This window comes from Schistocerca serialis, chromosome 9 (assembly GCF_023864345.2).
Source record: "Schistocerca serialis cubense isolate TAMUIC-IGC-003099 chromosome 9, iqSchSeri2.2, whole genome shotgun sequence".
NCBI classification, from domain to species: domain Eukaryota; kingdom Metazoa; phylum Arthropoda; class Insecta; order Orthoptera; family Acrididae; genus Schistocerca; species Schistocerca serialis.
In genome coordinates this window covers 381,242,218-381,258,364 of record NC_064646.1, presented here as the reverse complement: position 1 = coordinate 381,258,364, position 16,147 = coordinate 381,242,218, and the positions used below count along the sequence as shown (strand labels likewise).

The following is a 16,147-nucleotide window of genomic DNA, read 5'->3' as shown; positions in this document are numbered from 1 at the left end:
AGGAATCGCAACACATGATTAGGCAGTTGACACCACGAGAGCCGATATTTTGCATGCATGGAGAAACATTACGAAAAGTATCACGTAACTAGGGGGCTACTCCAGATTGACAACACATAAACGAAAGCTCATCCTATTCAACACCACGTGGTGATCCTACATCTTGGACAAAGAGAATCATAAAGGCGGTTCCTCTCCTGTATGCTTCTGCTCTACAGAAAAAGAATAAGCCCCGCGAAATAACTGATTATAACGTCACACAATGGCCATATCTCACTTTGTTCTGCACATGTCATGGGACTTACCGTCTGTGAGATGTTCCACCGTAAATCTGTACTCCTAGTAGCGAGAGACAACGCAAAATACCAGATCTTGTTCTGGACAGCAGTTTAATTTAATCTGCACACGCTATGCTAATCCACTCACTTTTTATAATGCCTCATTATATATTTACTCACCATCAGTGTTTGGTAGGGAGACTCATTCGTATCATCTACACATGTTGCTGCCGATCGAAGTGATCGCTGAAAATGAGTATTGATCCCAAGAGAATTTAACGCAATTTCAAATCCGACGGTTGCATCGGAACATTCTATAGACTGAATCGCAAACCATCCGATGGAGAAGTACTCGATTCTTACAGACTACACACGTGATGGTAACATACCACCAATCTTATGAATTTCATCTTAGATTATCGTTGCGAAAATATCCTATAAATCAACACACGCTTTACTAACGTGTTAATTGAAGCTGAAAAGTAAGAAAGGCAGCATCACGAATTAGCTCTAAAGTAAGAACGGAACCCAAGTGGCTCAATGGTCAGCACAGAACAAAGTGAGTGTATACCCTAAAATTAACTTAAAATATCCCAACGAATGACCCTTTTGTGAAATGAATGTTCACAAGCCCAGCACAGCGCGAAGCATACGTCTCTCACCTTCGAAGCTCTGGATCATTGTGACCTCTTTTCTTTTGTGCGCTCTACCGGCCACGCTTCCCGAAGGGGAGGGAACGGAATTCGTAACTGTTACCAACCCTGGATCAGACCATTTGTTTCTGCAATGTCGCAGAGTCCTCCTGAAGTAGTGAAGCTACTAAGTTCGTAGCACAATACATTACCTTTCTATTTCTGTCTAAGAAGAAGCCATCTTTAAATCCACAATTACTCAAGATCCACACCACGAGGAGGAAAGATAAGGAAAGAGGACGGATCTACTGTCATGGTTAAATAAATGACACCGCATTTGCATTCTCCTTTGCCCGAGGCTGTGAGTGTTCAGTAATACGTGAAATGAAACAATTATCAGACACGCTCAACTCCACTGATGGCTGTACATTACATTATACAGAAATTAAACGAAATGTGAGACGATAAAGTTCACAATTTAAATTAAAGCGGATCTAACTGACCCTTCAGAACGTTTATTTATATGTTTGAAATGGCTTACCCAATTTAAAATGGCATCGATTGTGAAATACGCGCTGTTATTCGTTTCTTAAATGCGAGAGACGTGAGAGCTGCCGAAATTCATAAGCAAATTGATGAAGTTTAAGGAGAGTATCTCAAGTTGTGCGCATATTGTGTCTCAAAGATGCTGACTGAATTGCACAAAACCAATAGTTTAGCTTGTGCTATGATTTTTCTCCAGAGGCACTGCATCGAAGGAAATGAGATTTTAAGCGAAATTGTCACTGGTGACGAAACTTGAGTTGTTCAGGTTACACCAGAATTAAAACAAAAGTCCTTGGTACGGTGGTAGAACATCGCCCTAGAAACTGAAATTCCAGAAAAATTTTCAGCCCATAAGTCATGTGCACTGTGTTTTGGGATAGGCAGGGCGTTTCCTAGTCGATTTTTTTTTAAACTGCACCGCGCAATCCAAAACAATGAGTATGGCTGTTCAGTGGAGACGTCATTTTTGTGCACGACTATGCCGTGCCCCACATGTCTCATCACACTCGAGATCTCGTCGCATGGTATGGCTGCGGACTATCACTCTCCGTATAGCTCTGACCTAGCATGTAACAATGACTCATTTGTTTTAGCACCTACCGAAGCTCCTTTGCCGGCCGCAGTGACCGAGTGGTTCTAGGCGCTTCAGTCCGGAGCCGCGCGATTGCTACGGTCGCAGGTTCGAATCCTGCCTCGGGCATGGATGAGTGTGATGTCCTTAGGTTAGTTAGGTTTAAGTAGTTCTAAGTTCTAGGAGACTGATGACCTCAGATGTTAAGTCCCATAGTGCTCAGAGCCACTCGAACCATTTTTTTAAGCTCCTTTGCGGTTAGTGCACAGGAGTGGTTAAAAGGTTTAGCATCAGATTTCTGTGAGGAAGGTTTTCAGCAGGTTGTACGATACATATCTTGATAGAGGCGGAAAACTGAAAAGTAGATTAAGATCCATGCTTTGATGAAAAACTAAAGTTGTAAAAATGTATTTGTTTTTTCTTTTATTTTAAAATGGTGCTTATTTTAAAAACGCGCCTCCTTTTCATTAGCAGTAATGCACAGATGCCAAACATTTTCTAACAGTGATCCGTAAAGTATTTATATCTACTGTTCAAAACGCTATTGTTCACTAAAGTAAACGCTAGTGATCGTGAAATTACATTCTAATGGCTAATACTCCTAATCTCTTTATACATATTGCGCGACAGAATTAAAGAATTAGCTTCCATTACGAAGTATAAGTTTGAACTTTGACTCAGAGGTGCCTACAACTTTCCTCTATAGTGACGCAAAGGCGATGTCGTCCTCGCCGAAGCTTCAGACAGCGAGGTGTGGACACACCCGAAAAAGAGGTCACAGCTCAGAAGTTCATGTGAACGGTAAGGTGGGTTAATAATGTCATATTGGCCCCAAATTTCACGCCAAAATGGACGTGTCACAAGGTGAGAACATCGTCACACACCTCTTACCTATATTTCACCACTACTTTTGACGTCTCCCCGATGTAGGTCAGAACCGCGACACACAGCGCTGTAATTACACGATTTTCTTACGGGTGGCCGGCCAAAAAAAAAAAAAAAAATGCTGACACATGGCCACTCAGAATCGATACTGAAAGGCCTCAGGGTGTGACATAAAAGGCGTCAATCAAACCACCCCTTCACTTGGGTCATGGAATCCCTCACATTCCGCGGTCGACAGTGAAAGTTCGCAGTACGATGAATAACAGGAAGATGTTCTCGATAACCTTTGGTATTGATAACACGCTCCGATGTTTCAATCTTTCTCTAAGGGCATTGTGGGACTGCATCCTTACTGAACGTAACAACACTCCTTTGGACTGCAGCACGACAGCAATTTTTTTCTCTCGTATACAGATTGAAACTAACACAGACCGTTCACAACCATTTGACGAAATTTGAACGTGATCCGAAGTGGCAAAGGATACTTACGCTTTTTCAATCCTCCTGGTTTTCACTGTCCTGACACAATCACACAGGAGCGCAACATTTTCGTGTGCGTGAATAATACAGCAAAAGGTCCCTCCAAGACCATCAGTTCGGCAGTACTCTCTATGACACCCAAGCACCTTTGTAGAGCACGTTATAAATGCACCTCTCAGAAATATCGACACCAAATAAGGCTGGCGGGTGCTCTAACGCCGGAAGGTAGGCAAACCTCAGTGGTGTCGAAGGGGCTACAGTAGCCGCCAGGCTGATTTGGTGTCGGAATTTCTGACAGGTACACTATGTGATCAAAAGTATCCAGATACCGCCAAAAGCATACGTTTTTCATATCAGGTGCATAGTGTTGCCACCTACTGCCAGGTACTCCATATCAGCGACCTCAGTAGTCAACACACATGGTGAGAGAACAGAATGGGGCACTCTGCGGAACACATTGACTTCGAACATGGTCAGGTGATTGGGTGTCACTTGTGTCATACGTCTGTACGCGAAATTTACACACCTCTAACATCCCTAGGTCCACTGTTTCCCATATGATAGTGAACTGGAAACGTGAATGGACACGTACAGCACAAAAGCGTACTGGCCGACCTCGTCTATTGACTGACAAGAGACCGCCGACAGTTGAAGAGGGTCGTAATATATAACAGGCAGACGTCTACCCGGACCATCACACAGGAATTCCAAACTTCATCAGGATCCACTGCAAGAGCTATGACAGTTAGGCGGGAGGTGAGAAAACTTGGATTTCATGGTCGAGCGGTTGGTCATAAGCAACACATCACGCCGGCAAATGCCAAACGACGTGTAAGGAGCGTAATAATTGGAACATTGAACAGAGGAAAAACATTGGTGGAGGGACGAATCACGGTATACAATGTGGCGACCCGATGGTAAGGTGTGGAAATGGCGAATGCCAGCTGAAAGTCATCTGCCAGCGTGTGTAGTGCCAACAGTAAAATTCGGAGGCGGTGGTGTTATGGTGTTGTCGTATTTTTCATGGAGGAGGCTTGCACCCCTTGTTGTTGAACGTGCAACTATCACAGAACAGATCTACGTTGATGTTTTAAGCACCTTCTTACTTTCCACTGTTGAAGAGCAATTCGGGGATGGCGATTGCATCTTTCAACACGATCAAGCACCTGTTCATAATGCACGGACTGTGGCAGAGTGGTTACACGACAATAACATCCCTGTAATGGACTGGCCTGCACAGAACCCTGTCCTGAAACCTATAGAATACCTTTGAGATGTTTTGGCGACCGACATCGATGACTCAGCTCAGTGCAGCACTCAGTGAAGAATGGGCTGCCATTCCCCAAGAAACCTTCCAGCACCTGATTGAACGTATGCCTGCGAGAGTGGAAGCTGTCATCAAGGCAAAGGGTGGGCCAACAGCATACTGAATTTCAGCATTACCGATGGAGGGCGCCACGAAATTGTAAGGCATTTCCAGCCAGGTGTCATACTTTAGATCACATAGTGTACTTTTCTAATGCGGTAAACAAAGTTGCTTTGATGGCACCAAGGGTGTTGTCGAACTGGGAGGTCTTAGAGGGACTCTGTGCTATATTGCTCACGTACGTGTTAATCATGCACTCTTGTATGATAATGTCACTGGAGGGCGGAAAAATGGATGGCTAAAAAAGCAAGTACCCTTTGCTGCTTTGGATCACGTTCAGATTTCGTTTGGTTTTGAACGGTCTCTATTGGTTCCAGACTGAGAGGAACAACTGCGGTCACAGCCCCACTATGTACTTATAGAAGGGTTGAAATGTCCGAGGGTGCGAGCGGTATCAGAGGTTATCAAGAACGTCTTCCTGTTGTTCACCGTACTGCGAACTGTCGTTTTTGGCAGCGAAATGTGTGAGAATCAATGCCCAAGGGAAAGGAATGGTTTCATTTAGGGCGTTTATGCCTCCCGCTGAGGTCTTTTCGTGTCGAGTCTGGGCGGCCTTGTGTTTGCAATGTTTTCCTCCGTCACTCATAGGAAAACCGCGTGACTTCAACGCAGTGCGTCGCGGTTCTGAGAGACGTCAAAAAAAGGGGTTGAAGGTTTGTAAGAGAGGATGCGACGACCTTCTCGTCAAGTGACACGCCTACGGTGGCTGTGGGCAGAGGAGTGGTGATATTTGGTGCCAATGTGACATCATTAACTCACCTTCCAGGTGATAATAACTTCTGAGCTGTGGCCTTGTGTGGCGACACCTTGCTGTCTGAAGTGTCGGCGAGCCCAAGAGTGACGTCGCAAGGTGGCGCGCTTTTGCGCCATTACAGAGGCAAATTTCAAATTTATACGTCGAAATGGGAGCCACATAATGGGTATTAAAAAAGTGATCCTTTAACTTCGTTCCACAGTGTGTTATCCAAATGCAGCACTCAAATGCAAATTGAATTATAATTTAAAAACTCCCCTCTTTCCTAGCCTTTATCCCGTATCTTAACGGGATCGTTTTGTTAGTTATTGGATTTTGAATTGTTACTAGCTAAGTGTGGCCGGATGTCCTTCATATTGCCACCCTTGCTGCGCCAAGTGCATTTATTTAGCACTCCGTCTTCAGGCCACAAGTGGCCCATCGGTACCATCCGACCGCCGTGTCATCCTCATTGAGGATGCGGATAGAAGGGGCGTGTGGTCAGCACACCGCTCTTCCAGTCGTTATCGTGGTTTTCTTTGACCGGAGCCGCTACTATTCGCTCGAGTAGCTCCTCAGTTGGCATCACGAGGCTGAGTGCACCCCGAAAAATGGCAACAGCGCATGGCGACCTGGATGGTCACCCATCGAAGTGCCGGCCACGCCCGACAGCGCTTAACTTCGGTGATCTCACGGGAACCGGTGAATCCACTGCGGCAAGGCTGTTGCCGCATTTATTTAGCTGAATACATATTAATTTTTTGTGGCCCTCTCGTTTAAGCGGTAGACTTCACAACTGAGCACGATACAATGTGCCCGAAACAGTTGAGTCATAATTATGGAGCTGGTAGAGTACTCTTAGATCACGAACTAATACGACAATGCACTGCCTGTGTTGTTCACAAGTACGATGCAATGTTCCTTCAGACCAGCATGCATGCATGTATCCGCCGACACCAGGCGAGCGACTTTAAATTGAAATGTCTCGCCTGTACGGGAATATGTATTACGCATTTGCTAGTGCAGATGATAGACACATGGTTGACGACATGTGGAAGTCTGTGTTGGGGCGTGAGTCGTGCTTGGATGGCCTAATGGTAAGGCAACCGGTCACGGAAAGCGAGAAATCCGGATTCGATTCTCGGCCGACACAAATTTTCATTGGCATCATTCTTTTATACAGGTGATGGTAGTCCATATTCGCGACTGCGAATATATTTCATGTGTTTTAAGTACACAAATTTTCATTTTCGTCTTTCCATTACACAGTTAATGTTCATATTCGCACCTGCGAATACATTTAATGTATATCGAACGAATAGTCGGAAATTAACATTTATCTTGTATCAAAGAAAACAACACACACCCTATAGCCAACACTTAAGGTACTGGATATTGATCTAAGTGACAAGCAGCCCGACAGGCTCTCTGCTCGCTTTGCTACGGCATTTGCTACTCTTGACATATCTCTGGTGCGACACGCAACAAAGATTCTGCACAGCAGTGTCAAACGCCAATTACTTCACGTAAGACTATATGGAAAAATAACTGTAGAAACATCGAAGATCATTCTACATTTTCTTTGAGAGCACTGCCATCAACTTGGATGCAGAAACATCTGCAATTTATAATCGCGTGCCTCACACCTAGTAACAAGGGGAAGCAGTAAATAAGGTTCTGTTAATTAATTCACTCCAACTTGAAACATGTATGTAACGTAGCAGCGATGGTGAGGCATGATAAAATCTTTGACCAGAGAGCCTTTTATCGTAGTTAGTCTGCGCTTGACCGCGCGAGTGTTGCGAGCAGTACTCTGTCAGTAGTCGTCGGTAGTAGTCGGTCAGTAGTCGTCGTGCAGTGTTCTCTGTCGGTAGCAGTAGCTCAGTTCAGTTGCGTCCAGTAGTCGGTCAGTAGTAGTCGTGCAGTATAGTTGCGAGCAGTCTGTCAGTGGGCAGTCTGTGAGCAGTGCAGTATGTCGGTAGTAGCAGTCGAGTGCAGTTGTGTGTGAGGAGTCGGCGGGCGTCGACACGGCATTCTGGTCAAGATTCAGGATGAGGTATATTATTTTTAAATGCGCTCAGCTAATAATGTAAATCAACTGTAACTAATTTGTGCAATAATCGCCCCAATAATAATTTTGATTTCAAAGCAATTTTTTTCAAAAGAACCTTTTAATTGAACCAACGATTTCCTTCCATTTCCTTTAAAGAAAAGTTTCAGTTAAATTTAAAAAAATATATATATTTGCAATGCATTTCCTCCAAGCCGTGGCCAACAATGAGAGCAGAAATTTGACATGCAGTTTCAATGAGGTAAGAAATTAATTCTGATTTTTTTTGCACAGGGCCAAAGACCGATATTTCGGATTAATTGAGTTATCATTATCACGGAAGTTTCATTAGCATTAAATTGTCTCTCATTATTTTCGTGAGAGTTTACACCTTGAGGCAGATTGCGATTCTCATTTTTATTGTCATTAAATTTAATTGCTAGGGTGGTTACGCTTGGCTCCCATTTCTATTAAATAATGTCATCTTTTTAAATTTTTGGTGGAAAGGTTACACTTAGCTCAATGATCATTAGCAGTCTTAAATAATATTCTTGTAAAATTTTTGTGGGGAGGTTACAAACTCCAGACCACAAGTTGATATACAGAACTATCGTTGGTGATGATCTGAAGCGAACGTGGTATATGGATTTTAATTTCTCCATACATGGCTACTGCTGTAGTTGAAAACACCTTCACAATACAAACATGCTACATCCGTGAACAATACAAGATGTAGCAAGTTCAGTGGCAGAGTACTGCGATGGATAATCCACTAGCTGAACTGGACTCTGGGTTCGATACCATTTGAGCCATTGCTTGCATCGATGTTCATGGTACCCCTGTAATTGCTACTACGTCACTATTTTTCCGCATTGTACCCTTCTAGGGTGCTTACTTATAAATCTTCTCCCATACAATCCAACACTATTTTCTCAAATTCTGCCTTGCAAACATCTTTTAGTCGAGCAACTTAAACAGTCCTCTGTGGCTCGAAAGGCCCTGTTTTTCATGTGTTTCTGTCAATGATGTAAATTTTGTTCCACTTAGTATGTCACCTGTTGCGATACATTTCGTTATACTGTGTAGGCAAAATAAAACTTGCCCAGAAAATATTTCATGCACCTTAATAGGCCGGCCGCGGTAGTCTCGCGGTTCTAGGCGCGCAGTCCGGAACCGCGCGACTGCTACGGTCGCAGGTTCGAATCCTGCCTCGGGCATGGATGTGTGTGATGTCCTTAGGTTAGTTAGGTTTAAGTAGTTCTAAGTTCTAGGGGACTGATGACCACAGCTGTTAAGTCCCATAGTGCTCAGAGCCAGCTCCTTAATACAGGCTCGTTCCACCCCAATGCAGATGATATAAGTTGGCTTTCCCGTCTGAAGATGCGTGAAATATTTTCTGGGCAACTTCTGCTTTTGCCATATCAAAGACTCTGCACTTAAAAGTTATATTTTTGGTTACAGTAACACACAGATAACGGCTGACTTGTGCAATGATGACAACTGACAAGCCAAGCAATGTCAACTTGTACACGAATAGATGTGAAACTTAACTATGTAGTAGCTGCGACTAGTGCAGTTAACAGACGCCACCCAACTGAACTTAACAATAAATCAAACATCGTGACAGTGGCAGTGATGCTGCCTTCTGATTGTGCTTCCATGTTTTTTAATTATATGCTTTTCTTTGTTTATATACAGGATGTTCCAGAAATGTTGGGAGAAACTTCGAGAGACTGTTGAGGAGCAAATCTAGGATAGGAACCGGTGTCCCGAAATGTCATTCAGTGACGCTACAGCATCGAAGTTGTAGACGCTGGCTCACACCACTAGGACACACCTTCGGTGACAAACTTGACTTTGTACGCTGACGGATCGTAGACAGAACGTCTCGTAATGTTGTCTGATGTTCAGTGATGGCGACTATTTGCCACGATCGCCAGCGGAGAAGATGGAGCTAACGGCTGCGTAGAAAGGCCTTTACTCCTATGAATGCGATGCTCTCTATTGCCTAGGGACATGAGTGTTTCGGACATGGATTTCCAATGTTTTTCACTATACAGGAGAAAAATTGTAGTGAAAACCTATGTTGGACACCGTCATCCAGCAATGCAACACAGCATCGCATTCTTAGCAGACAGGGCGTGTCTACGCAGCAGCTAGCTCATCTTCTGCTCTGGCGTTTGTGACAATCAGTCGCGATCACTGAATGACAAACGACATTGCGAAACGTTCTTCCACTGTCCGTCGGTGCACACAGGCAGGTTTGTTGCAAAAAAGAATGGCCTAGCTGCAGGCACAGGCACCTATAACTTTGACACTCTGTAATGTCGTTGGATGACGTTTCCTCATGCGGCTTCCTATCCTCGATTTGTTCCTCGAGACACCCACTACAACCCCTAGAATTACACTCATGCTCATAAATTAATGATAATTGCAGAATGTGGTGCCACACAACGTGGCACTACACAAAACTGGCGCTAATTGCCTAGGCCCATAGGGAACACATACGACACAGATCTGTAAGCCCACGGTATTGGTGATAAGTTGAGAAAACCGTCCCGAAACACATGTGCTACAAAACACCACTGTTTGCTGCGCATGTACCCCGTCATCAGTATGGGATATGATCACCATGCACACGTACGCGGGCCGCACAACTGGTTGGTATACTGTGGATCAGGTGGTCGAGCAGCTGCTGGGGTATAGCCTTTGCACCAGTGCCTGTCGGAGATCCTGAAGTGTCATAGGGGTGCACTGAGATACGTCGACGAGGGCATCCCAGGTGTGCTCGATGGGGTTTAGGTCTGGAGAACAAGCAAACCACTCCATTCGTCTGATATCTTGTTTCCGCCACGATGGCAGCTCGGTGGGGCCGTGCGTTATCAGGAGGAAGGTGGGACCCACTGTACCCCTGAAAAGGCGGACATACTGGTGGAAAATGACGTCCCGATACACTTGACCTGTTACAGTTCCTCTGTCAAAGACATGCAGGGGTGTACGTGCATCAATCATAATCGCACCCATCAAACCACAACCTCCACACAGGTCCCTTTCAAGGACATTAAGGGGTTGATATCTAGTTCCTGGTTCACGCCAGATGAAAACCCTGCGAGAATCACTGTTCAGACTATACCTAGACTCGTCCGTGAACATAACCTGGGACCACTGTTCCAATGACCATGTACTGTGTTCTTGTCACCAGGCGTTACGGGCACTCCTGTGACCAGGGGTCAGTGGAATGTATCTTGCAGGTCTCTAGGCGAATAAAACATGTCTGTTCAGTCTGTAGACTGTGTGTCTGGAGGCAACTGTTCCAGTGGCTGCGGTAAGGTCCTGAGCAAGGCTACCTGGAGTACACCGTGGCCGTTTGCGGGCACTGATGGTGAGATATCGGTCTTCCTGTGGTGTCGTACACTGTGGTCGTCCCGTACTGTAGGGCCTGGACACGTTTCCTGTCTGCTGGAATCGTTGCTATAATCCTGAGATCACACACGGAGGACCCGTTCTACGACCTGCTGTGTTTGAGCAGCCTGCAGTCGCCTTAGTATTCTACCTCTGATAACGTCATCAATATGTGTTCTTTGAGCCATTTTCAACACCATTACCATAGTCTGAAACACGTCTGCACACTTACTCGCTGCACCGTACTCTGACATGCACCAACACACCTCTGCGTATGTGGACTGCTGCCACCGTGAGACGACCGCAGGTCAGATGCACCGCATGGTCATACCCCGAGGTGATTTAAACACGCAAACCGCCCACCAGAGCGTTGTTTCACCATGCATCAGCATTAGCCTTATTTATGAGCATGATTGTATGTCACAGTATTTTTGGAACTGTTGGACACCACACAAATGATTGGAGTTGTTGGTCAAGGAAGTGCTACCAGCGACAGTCAGTCAGCTGTTTTGTTGTGAAAGGCAAGTAATTTACAAATGCACTGTTTAATCAGGACCCACGTTCCGCCTGAAGTATTCATTTTTGTCCCTTGGTTCCCTGAATGAAAAAACTTAGTTATTGATCTTGCGCCGTCTATTCAAAAATGGTTCAAATGGCTCTGAGCACTATGGGACTTAACATCAGTCCCCTAGAACTTAGAACTACTTAAACCTAACTAACCTAAGGACATCACACACATCCATGCCAGAGGCAGGATTCGAACCTGCGACCGTAGCGGTCACGCGGTTCCAGACTGTAGCGCCTAGAACCGCACGGCCACTCCGGCCGCGCCGTCTGTACTATTTCGGTCATGCAGGTCTGGAACACTACAATTAGCTCCTGTACACGGAGCTGGTCTGCTTTAGCAAACCGCTCACCGAATTTAAATTACAGAAGAGGCAACGAGACGGTGCTTACCACGCCCTCCAGGTGCCGGCGCACGCGCTCCCGCAGCGGGACGCCCTTCTTGTCGCGTACGAGCACGTAGATCCTGCTGATGCCGGTGCAGGTACGCAGCAGCTTCTCCAGCAGCGACGTGCCCAGGAAGCCGGTGGCTCCGGTGATGAGGACGCACGCGCCGTCGTAGAAGGAGGCCACCTGGCTCATGCGCGCCAGCTGCTCGTGCGGCAGCAGGTCCAGCGGGTCGCCGTCCAGCTCGCGCTCCTGCTCCTCCGCGCTCATCCTGCGGGGGTGGATATCGCAGCAAGGCATCCTGCGGCTCCAGTACTGCAGAAACCTGCAAGACCACGGCCACGTCAAGTCTCAAGGGGTCCTCCGTCTGCTCTTACATAAAAGGTAACTAAATAAGCATATAATGTTACTGCATAGCGTTTCCAAACGTTTGAAAGTAAAGTCAGAGTAAGCTCCCTGATATGACCCATCTCACAGGAAGCCCATGAAGGGTCCAGTCTGGCAATGACATAGAAAACAGTAGCTCTTCTGCAGAGTTCAGCTCTACCAATGGAAGTAGAGAAGCAGCTGTATCCGAAAGGCACTAGTCACTGCATGTGTTTGTAGGCTTCCATGCATGATACGTGACCAACTTTGCGGATCTCAAGATGCACCCATTCTCAGAACAACAACGTTAACAATAGTTCTGCTGCGAAGATTATACGTGGCCCAGTCTCAGTAATGTGACCAAGGCTTATTCTCGATGTCAACATGCAGTACTTACTCACAGACGGCAGATGACAGCACTACCAGAGGGGTATATAAATCACGCCAGAGAGGGAGGGGGGTCATGGACAACAGTGCAGTCATTACCGTAATGTGGAAATATCTGACATCCAAAAGAACATGATCATTTGGTTTTGGGACAAGGGTGGAAACTTTTCTGAAACGGCTCAGATAGAAAACTAATCACATACAGCCATGGTTAAAGTATACCAAGCATGTCAAACTGGAACTAAGAATGACCGGCGCCGTGGGAAATGTCGTGCACCATGGACCACACATGACAGTTGTGGAAGACGGTTGTAGAGATGTGTATGGATGAATAGCTGTGCGACTGTTGAGCAACAGATCACTTAGATGAGCCTAAGGAGCTACTAACAGTATCTCCTCAACCACCATAGGGTGGTGTATGGGCATCCTAACAGGCGCTTGGTTCATGCGCCCATGCTGACTGATGTTCATCGGTGATGAAGGATGGAATTTGCACGCCAATATCCCGACTGGACGTCCACTGGGTGCCGACAGGTGGCCTTTTCGTATGAATCACGTTTTATGCTCCATCAAACAGATAACTGTTGGCGTGTACGACCCTACAATAACCAAAATGAAGTATAGGCTTGAGGAGGGGGCGTTATGTTCTGGGTAATGTTGTCGTGGCATTCTCTGGGTGATCTTGCCATTGTGTAGGCTCAGTGGATCAACAAAAGTGTGCATCAATCCTTGGGGCCCACGCCCACCCCTAGATGTAGTTTGTTTTTTTCCTTGGCATGATGGATCTACCAGCAGGACAATGCATTGTGTCATACAGCTCGCAGAGTACATGTGTGGTTCGAAGGGCACCAGGATGAATTTAACGCACTTCCCTGGCCACCAAACTCCGCAGATTTACAAGCACCGAGAATCTATGGGACCACCTTGATAAGGCTGTCATACCACGGATCCGCAACTGATACATCTAGCGCAGCAGCCCATGGTTCTGCAGTCGGCATGACTCAAAATCCCTGTTGGTACCTTTCAGAAGCGCACTAGCTATCTTCCTGCACATTCGTGCTACAATAGGCGGTTATTCGGTCTTTTGATACATGATGACATTAATGTGATTGAACTGTGTATATGCCAATGGAATAAAATAACCAGCAGCATCTTAGGGCTTCATCCACACCAGGCCTTCACAGACTTCCTTCTCCGCTTCGGGACACAGCTTTCGGAAGCTCAAGAAAGATCCAATCTGACAGTCATAAGGAAAGTAAGACCATTGCGCAAGAAGCGTGGCGCATCGTTAGGAGGGGAGTACAATTTTTGGGTTCACTGCAAAGACAATATTCCGCTGCGGCATCATTGTGTGTGAATGAAGTGGTTCACCAAGCCTACTGGAAACGAACTCATAGTTGAAGTATGAGGGACAGCGCCATTCTTAAAGGAGAAACTGCTAATTATATTCAGATTAACTGTAAAATACTGGCGGTATATGAGTCTAATCCAGTGTTACACGTAATGAAACGGTGCCAGAACTTTCATTTACATTCACATAGCTAATTAATTTGTAAATATGGCTACGTTACAACATGTATAAGATGTTGTTGTGGTCTTCTGTCCGAAGACTGGTCTGATGCACCTCTCCATGCTACTCTATCCTGTGCAAGCTTCTTCATCTCAGAATACCTACTGCAGTTCACAACCTTCTGAATTTTTTTTTTTTTTGGTCATCAGTCTACTGACTGGTTTGATGCGGCCCGCCACGAATTCCTTTCCTGTGCTAACCTCTTCATCTCAGAGTAGCACTTGCAACCTACGCCCTCAATTATTTGCTTGACGTATTCCAATCTCTGCCTTCCTCTACAGTTTTTGCCCTCTACAGCTCCCTCTAGTACCATGGAAGTCATTCCCACATGTCTTAGCAGATGTCCTATCATCCTGTCCCTTCTCCTTATCAGTGTTTTCCACATATTCCTTTCCTCTCCGATTCTGCGTAGAACCTCCTCATTCCTTACCTTATCAGTCCACCTAATTTTCAACATTCGTCTATAGCACCACATCTCAAATGCTTCGATTCTCTTCTGTTCCGGTTTTCCCACAGTCCATGTTTCACTACCATACAATGCTGTACTTCAGACGTACATCCTCAGAAATTTCTTCCTCAAATTAAGGCCGGTATTTGATATTAGTAGACTTCTCTTGGCCAGAAATGCCTTTTTCGCCATAGCGAGTCTGCTTTTGATGTCCTCCTTGCTCCGTCCGTCATTGGTTATTTTACTGCCTAGGTAGCAGAATTCCTTGACTTCGTGACCATCAATCATGATGTTAAGTTTCTCGCTGTTCTCATTTCTACTACTTCTCATTACCTTCGTCTTTCTGAGATTTACTCTCAAACCGTACTGTGTACTCATTAGACTGTTCATTCCGTTCAGCAGATCATTTAATTCTTCTTCACTTTCACTCAGGATAGCAATGTCATCAGCGAATCGTACCATTGATATCCTTTCACCTTGTATTTTAATTCCACTCCTGAACCTTTCTTTTATTTCCATCATTGCTTCCTCGATGTACAGATTGAAGAGTAGGGGCGAAAGGCTACAGCCTTGTCTTACACCCTTCTTAATACGAGCACTTCGTTCTTGATCGTCCACTCTTATTATTCCCTCTTGGTTGTTGTACATATTGTATATCACCCGTCTCTCCCTATAGCTTACCCCTACTTTTTTCAGAATCTCGAACAGCTTGCACCGTTTTATATTGTCGAACGCTTTTTCCAGGTCGACAAATCCTATGAAAGTGTCTTGATTTTTCTTTAGCCTTGCTTCCATTATTAGCCTTAACGTCAGAATTGCCTCTCTCGTCCCTTTGCTTCTCCTAAAGCCAAACTGATCGTCACCTAGCGCATTCTCAATTTTGTTTTCCATTCTTCTGTATATTATTCTTGTAAGCAGCTTCGATGCATGAGCTGTTAAGCTGATTGTGCGATAATTCTCGCACTTGTCAGCTCTTGCCGTCTTCGGAATTGTGTCTATGATTCTTTCCCGAAAGTCAGATGGTATATCGCCAGACTCATATATTCTACACACCAACGTGAATAGTCGTTTTGTTGCCACTTCCCCCAATGATTTTAGAAATTCTGATGGAATGTTATCTATCCCTTCTGCCTTATTTGACCGTAAGTCCTCCAAAGCTCTTTTAAATTCCGATTCTAATACTGGATCCCCTATCTCTTCTAAATCGACTCCTGTTTCTTCTTCTATCACATCAGACAAATCTTCACCCTCATAGAGGCTTTCAATGTATTCTTTCCACCTATCTGCTCTCTCCTCTGCATTTAACAGTGGAATTCCCGTTGCATTCTTAATGTTACCACCGTTGCTTTTAATGTCACCAAAGGTTGTTTTGACTTTCCTGTATGCTGAGTCTGTCCTTCCGACAATCATATCTTTTTCGAC

The 16,147-nt window shown here is 45.2% G+C and overlaps 1 protein-coding gene and 1 pseudogene across 1 annotated transcript in view; both read right to left on the bottom strand.

Moving 5' to 3' along the window:
• The window catches only part of LOC126418727 (fatty acyl-CoA reductase wat-like), a 292,976-nt gene that overhangs the window by 199,213 nt on the left and 77,616 nt on the right, over positions 1-16,147 (bottom strand). The window contains exon 2 of the mRNA XM_050085632.1: positions 11,961-12,279. Within this exon, the coding sequence (XP_049941589.1) occupies positions 11,961-12,254 (294 nt within the window). The 5' untranslated portion in view covers positions 12,255-12,279. The remainder of the gene's footprint in view (positions 1-11,960; positions 12,280-16,147) is intronic.
• On the bottom strand, positions 6,164-6,281 carry LOC126420093 (5S ribosomal RNA; annotated as a pseudogene).